The sequence below is a fragment of the Aotus nancymaae genome, unplaced genomic scaffold (assembly GCF_030222135.1).
Source record: "Aotus nancymaae isolate 86718 unplaced genomic scaffold, 86718_ANA_hifiasm-v0.15.2.pri h1tg000036l, whole genome shotgun sequence".
In the NCBI taxonomy this organism is placed as follows: Eukaryota; Metazoa; Chordata; class Mammalia; order Primates; family Aotidae; genus Aotus; species Aotus nancymaae.
Genome location: NW_026988450.1, coordinates 45,003,361 through 45,014,358, shown reverse-complemented (window position 1 = coordinate 45,014,358; position 10,998 = coordinate 45,003,361). Strand labels below are relative to the sequence as shown.

General features: G+C 39.3%; 1 protein-coding gene across 2 annotated transcripts; it reads left to right on the top strand.

Moving 5' to 3' along the window:
• Window positions 1-3,607: 3,607 nt before the first annotated feature.
• On the top strand, window positions 3,608-10,435 carry LOC105727831 (cytochrome b-c1 complex subunit 7). 2 transcript variants are annotated; one of them, XM_012467961.3, is made up of 4 exons: window positions 3,608-3,701; window positions 6,268-6,339; window positions 7,215-7,381; window positions 10,240-10,435. In XM_012467961.3, exons 1-4 carry the CDS (start codon window positions 3,683-3,685, stop codon window positions 10,315-10,317), a joined length of 336 nt encoding a protein of 111 aa, XP_012323384.1. In that variant the 5' UTR covers window positions 3,608-3,682; the 3' UTR covers window positions 10,318-10,435. The 2 variants fall into 2 exon arrangements, with proteins under 2 accessions (XP_012323384.1, XP_012323385.1); XM_012467962.3 differs by lacking the exon at window positions 3,608-3,701 and adding an exon at window positions 3,761-5,120.
• Window positions 10,436-10,998: the final 563 nt, after the last annotated feature.

The following is a 10,998-nucleotide window of genomic DNA, read 5'->3' as shown; positions in this document are numbered from 1 at the left end:
TATTCACAGTTGGCTAAGAATCAGGAAAAGGAAAGGAGTTTAAAGATTAGGGGCAATGAGATACAGTGAAAGGCTTAACTAGCCTTTGACTTAAAGATTTGACAAGTAAACAAAGATTTGTTTTCCATTTACCACATATGTTATCTAAGCAAGTGATTTCATCTCGGAGTCTTTGCTTTTTTATTTGTAAAATGAAGTGTGACTTCAATTGTCTGGCTTATGATCACTAGATTGGGTAGACTGTCAACACTGGCAGCCCCCATGAACCACGCCTGGTATTTGCACTGTTGTGTAGTTAGTTAGTCCTCTGCCACACCGACTCTGGGCCAATGTGATTTGGCCCACGGGACATTTGTCAAGCAGAGGCTTGATAAGAATTTGCACATCAGGGCTTGCCCTCTTGGAACATTTGCTCTTGGCACTTTAAGCTACTGTGTAGAGAGGTCTGGTTATTCTGCTGGAGAAACTAGGTGGAGAGAAAGGTATCTGGTCAAACCCCAGCTTTTTCAGCCATGCCAACTGAGCATCAGCCATGCATGAAGAAGTTAACTGGGATGTCCTAGCCTTAGCAGGCACTACACTGAGCAGAATGACCCAGCTGAATTCAGAATTGGGAGAAAGTTGTTTTAAGCCACTAATTTTGGGGGTAGTTTGTTGTGCACAGGGTTTTGTGGTGTGATGGGTGCCCTTTAAAAAACCTCATGAAAAACTAAATTTGTAATTGGTCAGGGCCAGGTATCGTGGCTTTCCTGTTAAATATTTTATTCAAGCAACAGACATTTGAGTTCCTAGAATACAGTATGTGCTGTCATGGAATTCTCCAATGGATGAGATTAATAAACAGGAAACAACAAAAAATAAGGTAAGCTGGGGACACCATGGAACCATCTTGCCCTCACTACGGCTCACAACTGCATTTTGCCTTTATGAATAACCCACTGAACCACCGTATCAGTCAGAATAGGCAAGTTTTGTTCATACAATGAACAATCCTAAAACCTCAAATGATTAAAAACTACAAAAGTTTTTATCTCATACATGTCTCTTAGGACCACAAAGGCTCTGCTCCACATCGTGTTTAATGATACAGGTTGATGTATCCTGTCTCTGTTGTTTCTGGAGTGTTGCCAGTCTATGGAAAACGAAAGGAATGTGAAGAATTGCTCCTAAAAAGTTATCACATTTTTCTTGGCCAAAGTATCACATGGCCATGCCTAACTTTAAGAGGGCAGAGAAAGGCAATCTCTAATCCTGTGCTGGGAGGAAAGAAAACCAAAACTAGTTTTTGAATCAACATTAATGACTACCACCAAGCATTCAGTCTCTCTAAGAGAGACTGAATTCCTTAGGAGCTGGATTTTGTAACAATTTTGGGTTTTTTATCTTTTGATATGTCTTCTCTTGCCACTTTGACCTGTAACCAGCAAGCTAAAACTTAAAGGGTAAGGAGGAAGAAATAAGAGTTTATTGAGCACCTATCCTCTGCAGGGCAGTGTGCCAATGTACAAATGTATTTCTTCACATCTTTCAGACTTCACTTTGGCTAGTGTAGGACAGAAGAGGTCATTCATCAGTTTTAGTGCTGCATACAGGACTGACTAATAAACTGTGGCAGCATGAAGACAAAAGAAAAGGGAAAATCAATAGAATTTTAGAACTGGAATGTGACTAAGACCATTAAATCTAACCTTTTGAACTTACAAGACAAGGTTCTATTCTATATGGTCCCAGCTCTGAGCTTAAAACTGAGGGGGAAAAAAAGATATCACTGAGTAATTGTAGAAGTACACTAGTAACTATAAGTCATCCTAGCTCCACCAAATTGTTTTCTGTCCCTAGACGTTTATGCCTAAGACTTCGCATGTTGGGGCTGAGACCTTAAAAGTCAGCAAATACTTCTGTTTTGTCTTAAAATTGTGTGCAAATTCTGCAATACATCTTAGATTTAATCTTCAAAAGATTAAATCTGTTGATAAAAAAATTGCTTATTTTACTTATGAACAAAAGTGGCTGCAGGAAAAATAATTAGGTGGCATGTCATGGAAGAAAAGGTTAAACTCAAACACTGAATGTACAAAAGATCTATAGGTAGATCTTTTGTATGGGCATGGTGGCTCATGCCTGTAATCCAGCATTTTGGGAGGCCGAGGTGGGTGGATCACTTGAGGTCAAGAGTTTGATACCAGCCTGGTCAACATGATGAAACCCCATCTCTACTAAAAATACAAGAATTAGCAGGCATGGTGGCATGTGCACCTGTAGTCCCAGCTACTCAGGAGGCTGAGGCACAAATAGTTTGAACCCAGGAGACAGAGGTTGCAGTGAGCCGAGATTGTGCCATTCAGCCTGACAGGCTGAACAACAACAAAAAAGAGGTAACAAAAACAAACTTCTTTGACCTAACCTTCCACTAAAATAGCTAGATGTAGATCTTCAGCTGGAGAAACCCAAGGCCTGAGAAGCTTGGTGGCTCTCCTGGATTAGTAGTGTAACATATGGCTCTAGAATTAAGTAGCTCCAAATTTGCATCTGGATTCTCAGACTCTGGACTCTTCTAGCTGTGTGCTCTTGGACAAGTTACTCAACCTTTCTGAGGAGGAGTAACCTCCTCAGAAGGAGGAGAACCTGGACTCTTCTAGCCGTGTGCTCTTGGACAAGTTACTCAACCTTTCTGAGCCTCAGCTTTCTCCTCTCTACAATGAGATAATTACAGTACTTTTAGAATTAAGTGACAGTGTAGGGATGTGAGAGATCACCTCCAAGCCTCTTTCCCCTTTGCTCTTATGTGAGCTCTTTGGTTGGATCTAGGAACCAAATTGACACAAGGTAGACTAATAAGAGAAAAGCATACAAACTAGTTTTACATGTACATGGAGATCTTCACAAGAGAGTGAAGTGGCCAATGTAAGATGCCTTTATACTTTTTACTGTATACTTTATACTGCAAATCTGAGAAGAAAGGGAATCTGGCTAGGGGCAGTAAATTTCTTGTGGAGTCATTAGGAGAAACGTGTGTGTGGTGGGGGGTGTAAACTCAGTGGAAAACAAGGGTTACTTCGGAAAGTATATTCAGGAACAAAGCAGCCCCCAGTTTCCAGTCTCTGGTGATAGGTGCTATTTTCTCCCCCTGGTAAGGGACGAGTACTGGAGGAAGCTTTATGGCTTGCTGCATGCGGGAAGAGATGGGTCATCAAACACTTTTTGAAACTACAATTTCTCCAACATTTTCAACTCGAAATAATCAGTGTACCAATTCCATATATTTTGGATGGCACATTCATCAGTCCTTCAATAGAAAACTAAATAAGATGATGACCTTAAAACATTTAGCTTCCTGCCTGGCACAAAGAGCTCAATTAATACCGCCCACGCTCTCATAGCTATGGACTTTAAGTAACAGAACCCAGCCTTAAGCCTCGGTCTCCTAATTCCTGTCCCAGTGTTCTTCCCATCATATCCCAACCAATGCTTCTTAGAACCCAGCACGCCAAATGCCCCGCCCACTCCATTGGCCTCACCCTGGCGGAAATGTGCGCCCGCAGGTGCTTAACGACAGCCGTCAGAACTGCGCCTGCGCGAGCGGCCTTCCTCGGTTCGCGACGCGACGTAACGCGCCTGCGCACTGGGCCCAGCCTGTCCTCTTTGACTTACCCAGAAGGCGACGCTTCGCTTTCTGGTCGTAATGGCTGGCAGGCCGGCTGGTAAGTGACTGGTGGGGGGTTCTTCCTTGGCAGGCATAGTCGCGCTCCACCGTTTATTTTCGCAGCAGTTCACTCTGTTTTCTCCCTTCTTTGTAAATGGCCAGGTTTGTCGCGGAAGGGAAAGTGGCGGCTTCAACCCAGCCAAAAGAACTTGCCTCCCCATTCGTTTGCTCTCCCCAGGCCGGGCTTGCCTGTAGAGTTGGGATATTAACCCGCTGTTTGTGGAGGTGCCCGCGGTGGCTCTGACAGCCCTGGAGTTCCAGCTGCAGGTGTTCGGCATTCCTTCCCCTCGGCCTTAGAAAAAGTTCAAGGGCACAAGGGGATAACTAGTCGATGACTTTGAACCAGAATGAGCTCAGTGCTTTCTGTTACCTAATCGCTCTGTCGTGTGCATTGGCTCGATAAATTCTCCTGCCAGTGCAATGAGGGAGATATTAATTTCCTTTCTACGGTGATGAGATAACTGAGGCAAAATGACCCAAGGAAATAGAATTAGAAACTTCATTGCACCCCTCGCGCTTCTCAAATTGCGAATTAGAGGCAGTTGAGCAAGGGATACGAGCGACGCTTCAGGTTAACCTTGGATTATCTGGAACGTCGGCTTAATCAGTAGATTTGGAGAAATTTACTAATTATAGGTTCAGACGCGTTTATTGTGGAATAGAATGCAGATATTACTGGAATATTTAAAACAAAGTGAACATTAAGTTGGGTTTTCCTTTTTTTTTTTTTTTGCTAATCTCTGCCCACTGGCGGTACAAATTAGAGTAGCTTTTAAAAAATATTGATCTTTTTCTCCCCTTCTCCAGCAATTGTGTAGCTGTTAGGAAACAGCAAGTTGCCAGAAAAATCCGTTAACCTAATTGGCGTTGAGCTTTTTGGGGGTAGGGGGAGACTTTTTAGTAGTTATTTTATGAATTTGGCAGCTATTGAGGGAGTCTTACTAAATTCAAGACACTGCTTCTGTGCTGTGTTTGGGAACCATATACCAGATCTCAACTCCCATTAGCTAAGTCTTCCGACCTTTGGTGGGATCACTTCTGTAAGCCTCCTTCCCCTTCTATAATAACAGACATGTAAATAAATCAGCTAATGTTGGTAAAGCAAATAGGAAAGTGCTTGGCACACAATAAGTGCTTAGTGAATATTAATTATTATCATAGTCACTGGTAGATATTTAAAAATAATCTGTCTTCCAGCCAGGCGTGGTAGCTCACGCCTGTAATCCCAACGCTTTGGGAGATCGAGGCGGGCGGATCACGAGGTCAGGAGTTCAAGACCAGCCTGGCCAATCTGGTGAAACCTCATCTCTACTAAAAATACAAAAATTAGCTGGGCGTGGTGGCGGGCACCGATAGTCTCATCTACTCAGGAGGCTGAGGCTGGAGAATCACTTGAACCTGGGAGGCGGAGCTTGTGGTGAGTCAAGATCACTCCACTGCACTCCAGCCTGGGTGACAGAGCGAAACTCCATCTCAAAATAATAATAATAATAATAATAATGTGTCTTCTACAAGTATGTCTGTAGATTGTTGACTCATACTTACTTTTCTAGCAGCAGTTTTATACATGACTTTTAATTTCCAAGGAGATTTACTAAAGCCATGTAATCCGTAGTGCACTGAGTGTGCAGGCAAGGATAGTTGAGTGAGAGTTTGCTTTCCTTTTTGGTAAGGGGCTAGCCCTAGACAAAATTTTAAAAGAAAATTATACTTGTTCTACCTCCCCTTTTCTTAAATGTCTCTCCTAAAATGTCAGGTATTATCATGCTGTCCTTGGACCCTGCTGGATTACTTCATCAGGCTCATCCCTGCTCCCCAGAGAGTTTTTAAATTATTTCTCCTCATCCGTTTTCAATATCCATTCCCTAGGGGGGAACTTAGCTGCTTAGGAGGAGGAAGATGGACTTCTTTTACTAATCCACATTAATGTTTAAATGACTAATGGTATCAAAATCCTCCCCAAAATACATACATGTTTAGAGAGTGTGTTTAGAGAGTGTGGCCAAGTGAAATAACTAATGTTGAGTAAAAATTTTAGAGGATGGGGGTCATTTAGGCCTGCCAGCCTATGCTGAAATCTCAGTCTCTTTTCATACAACTCCAACTCCTTTGAAATGGAAAGCTTTACAATTATTTCCTGTGATCTATTTATGAAACTGCAGATAATAGAAATATCCAAGTCCTTTTCCTATCTCCCACCCCTTCAATTTTGAAGGTAACAGCGGGCTATAAGGGCACATGATGTACCTATAGATCTTTTGTACATTCAGTGTTTGAGTTTAACCTTTTCTTCCATGACATGCCACCTAATTATTTTTCCTGCAGCCACTTTTGTTCATAAGTAAAATAAGCAATTTTTTTTATCAACAGTGTATAGAGTATAAACTTTTTTCTTTTAAATCGAATTCTTTTTTGATTAAATTCTTCCTATATAGAGTATATACTTTTAAAAGGAAATTTCTATGTTTGCATTAGTCAGCAAGATAACTATGAGTACTGGTTGCTTGCCTATCAATGTGTTCATATAGTATAATTCTGGCAACTAACAGTGTGACAATTATCAGTTTCAACATCAAGCAGGTTGCTGGAGATGATGAGAAAATGGTATTACAATGCTGCAGGATTCAATAAACTGGGTAAGCAGCTGTACTTTCTTTTCTGTTCTCTTTTTTTTCTTTTTCTGAGAGTATTACTTTTACAAGTGTTACTGTGGTTCCAAAAAATATTTCAGTTCTTATATATATCAGAAGATTTTAAAATTAAATCACATTGTATTATGTTAAATCCAGTTCCTTTTTAAAATTTTTTTGAGAGGAGAGGGATGAAAGCCTCTAAAATGTTTGACTTGGTAATGATTTAAGTAAGTAGCAAGACATTTTCCTTATATACCCCCTCTCCCAACTCTTCCACTTAAAATTTTAAGTTATATAAACTTTGAAAGTAGAGATTTTTCAAATTTTAAAATTTTCTCACATCCATGCAATCATATGATTCCTAAACTTTTTTAGAACTTTATAATTTGCCATGAACTTCATCTTTTGCTTGAAGCCTCCAGAAAGTGTAAGCAAAAGTTGCTGGTTCCTTAGTATACTATTATTTTAAGATTCTTTAATACCTTGAGCTCAGATTTAAACTGTAAGAAGTAGAGATGTGGTTTATTAATGTGTGTTTAAGAACAAAGTAAACATTTAAAATATTTTTCAAATGGTTTAGATAAAATGTGAATTTTGTGTCACTGGATTTTAAGAGGCTCATATATTGTTTCCATAGTCTAGTTCAAGAAATAACCCGTTATGTCAAATATTAACCCATTACTTTTAACAGCAACTGCAATTACTTTTGCACCAACCTAATATTGTATGAAGTACATTGAATTTCCATTGAACCTAGTGATTTGAATTCAATAGTTCACCAAAAATTGTAAGTTATAAGTCATAAAGATATTTTACTAATCTAAAAAAATGTGATATTTGAGATGCATGTGCAATCTAACTTTTGTCATCTATCATAGGGTTACTGCGAGATGACACAAGATACGAGGATGAAGACGTAAAGGAAGCCATAAGAAGGCTTCCTGAGAACCTTTATAATGACAGGATGTTTCGCATTAAGAGGGCACTGGACCTGACCATGAAGCATCAGATCCTGCCTAAAGAGCAGTGGACCAAATACGAAGAGGTAGAATAGCTTTTATCTACTTGACAATGTTGGTCATTAAGGATGGAGTTTTAGAAACAAGAGAAACACGTTCATTTGCGTAGCGTTAGAGTTCTCTGAGTCATGTCTTTTTTTTTTTTTTTTTGAAAGAAAGAAAAAGAATAAAGAAGAGGAGGAAAAAGGAAGAGAAAGAGAGAGAGGGAATAGGAGTATTGCTTTCTTGCCCAGGCTAGAATGCAGTTTAGTAATGGGTATTGAAAACCTCTTTTATACCAATAATTATACTTGATGTAAACAGGAAGGAATAAGGGAAGAAAATAACAAATGAGCAGCCAACCAATATTTCATTTAAACCTATGAAATGCTATGCGATTACTGAGGAGTGATTTACTTCCAATTATGTAGTCACTGATGGAATAGGTGTGAGGTGGTAATGTGTGTTTTGTGTATTTGAAGTGGAGAGTTCTATAAATGTTTATTAAGTTTACTTGTTCCGGGTCTGAGTTCAAGTCCTGGATGTCCTTGTTAATTTTCTGTCTCGTTGATCTATAAAATCGTTAGCTCTTCTTGTTACATTGATCCTTTTACCATTATGTAATGGCCTTCTTTGCCTCTTTTGCTCTTTATTGCTTTAAAGTCTACTTTATCAGAGGTGAGAATTGCATCTCCTGCTTTTTATTTGTTTATTTTTACTCTCTGATTGGTTGATAAATCTTCCTCCTTCTCTTTGTTTTGAGTCTTTATGTATCGTTGCATGTGAGATGGGTCTGGATGCAGCATACCAATGGGTTTTGGCTTTTTATCCAATTAGAATATATATAACTTTAATACTGGCATTTGATGCTAGCTGGCTGTTTTGCCCATTAGTTAGTGTAAATTTTTCATTGTGTTAATGTTCTTCTCTTTTTGATATATTTTTGGAAAGACTGATATTGGTTGTTCCTTTATATGTATAGTGCTTCTTTCAGAAGCTCTTGTAAAGCAGGCCTGGTGGTGGTGAACTTTCTAAGTACTTGTTTGTTCGCAAAGGATTTAATTTTTCCTTCGATTATAAAGCTTAGTTTGGCTGGATATGAAATTCTGGGTTGAAAGTTCTTTTCTTTAAGGATGTTAAATATTGGTCCCCACTCTTTTCTGGCTTGTAGGGTTTCTGCTGAGAGATCTGCTGTAAGTCTGATAGGTTTCCCTTTATGGGTAACCTGACCTTTCTCTCTGGCTGCCCTTAGTATTTTCTCCTTCATTTCAACCCTAATAAATCTGGCAATTATGTGCCTTGGGGTTGGTCTTCTTGAAGAATATCTTTGTGGTGTTCTCTGTATTACCTGGAGTTGAATATTACCCTGCCTTGCCAGGTTGGGAAAGTTTTCCTGAATGATATCCTGAAGAGTATTTTCCAACTTGGATTCATTCTCTTCATCACATTCAGGTACACCTATCAAACGTAAATTAGGTCTTTTCACATAGTCCCATATTTCCTGGAGACTTTGCTCATTCCTTTTCATCCTTTTTTCTCCAATCTTGTCTTCTCGTTTCATTTCACTGAGCTGGTCCTCGACTTCTGATATCCTTCCTTCTGCTTGATCAATTCGACTGTTTAAACTTGTGCATGCTTCGCGAAGTTCTCGTGTTGTGTTTTTCAGCTCCATCAATTCACTTATATTCCTCTCTAAATTGTCCATTCTCGTTAACATCTCGTCAAACCTTTTTTCAGGGTTCTTAGTTTCTTTGCATTGGGTTAGAACAAGTTCTTTTAATTCACAGAAGTTTCTTATCACCCACGTTTTGAAACCTGCTTCTGTTATTGGAACACACTCGTAATCTATTAAGCCTTGTTCCATTACTGATGAGGAATTGCGATCCCCTGTAGAGGGAGAGGCATTCTGATTTTGAGTATTCTCTGCCTTTTTACGCTGATTTCTTCCCTTCATTATATATTTATCCGTCTGTTGTCTTTGTAATTACCGACTTTCTAACTAGGTCTCTGAGCGGACGTCCAACTTGTTGATTCCCAGCAACGAAATCTGAGCAGTCCACTGCGCCGGCCAAAATAGCGGTGTTAAGATTGATGGTGCTTTTCTGCCCAGGAATCTCTGGACTCTGCACCAAAAACTGGCGCGCTAAGGCACCAGCAAAACCGCCGCGCCGGCCACAAGAGTCGCCCTGGCCACCTGTGGGGCTCCTCTGCTGGGAATCTCCTGGTCCGTGAGCAACAAATATTCGTCTGAAAGTGTGGCGTCCTCTCGTTCTCTGTGCTTTCACTGGGAACTACGAGCCCGAGCTGCTAGTGATCAGCCATCTTGGATCTCTCTCCCCTGAGTCATGTCAAATAAATACCCTATCAACAGGCTGGTGAGGTTAATGGAGCAAGTGTTATCTCCATTTTAGAAGAAAACCACATCAAGTCTTAGAGGTGAAATGATTCTTCTGAAATCATTAAACAAGTCTCTAATATAGAAAGCCAGAACTAAAATCTAGGTCTGTTGCCTCCCAGGACATTGTTGTTCTACCTCTGCGCTCTGCTTCCTACTTAGATGAAAAGATCAGCCCATTGAGTTTCCCTCTAGATCCCAAAAAGAGCTTCTGTGAAGCAAACCCTCACCCCTTGAACTGCATTGAAACGAGGCAAAGGCCTGTAGACACACATTTCTTTTTCTTCCCAAAAAGACTTCCCTCTCATAACCTATCAAAGCAACTTATCACAGTATCAACACAGATTTGACATTTTAAAAAGCAGACAGTTCTTAGCTTGAGAATATATTTTCTAAAATTGGAAATTAAAAAGTAATATTTTTTTCTTATTGCTGTTATCTAAGACCTGTTGAGTGTTTGGGATATATCAGTATGTGATGGTAACATATAATATTTTATTTATTCTTTAGGAAAATTACTACCTTGAACCATATCTGAAAGAGGTTATTCGGGAAAGAAAAGAAAGAGAAGAATGGGAAAAGAAGTAATCGTAGTTGAAGTCTGTGGATGCAGCTGTTATGAAGATGGTTAAACTTGAAACAAACAATTTTAAGAATTATTTGGTCTGCAGATGTTTTACTTTAAATAAATGTCTATTGTAATCGGTGGAGTTTTTAAATTCTAAACCTTCTACTGAATAACTACTGAATCCAGTAGTTATTCAAAATTTTTTCCAAACTTGGAAGATATTTTTAGTCATGTTTAGCTGCTTCCTGGAGCTCAGAGTCCACTTCATCAGTTTTCCTCACTGGTTGGATAGCCTATCAGTTTATGGAAGGATGTAACTTGTGTAAGTTACATCCTTATGGAAGTTACTGAATAAAAGAAGGGGGTATGCACCCCTTAGTTTGCCAGGATTGAGAAACAACCTCTTCACTGCTATCCAAATAGATTTGATTTTGCATCCTATCATTTAAAAAGAAATTACATATGCACCCCAACACAGGCATACTTATGTAGTATATATACTCCTGTGCTAACATGTAGACTAGAAAACAAAAAGTAGACGTTAGAAAAATAGAAGTACAAAGACAAATTATACTTGTCCCCATATCCTAGTGACTTTTCCACTTTGGAAATGATTGTTATAAAGAATAAGGGTTGCATACTAATCAGTTAAATGTTTTAAGATTATAGGATAATTTAAAAAAATATAAATTAGAGTCATT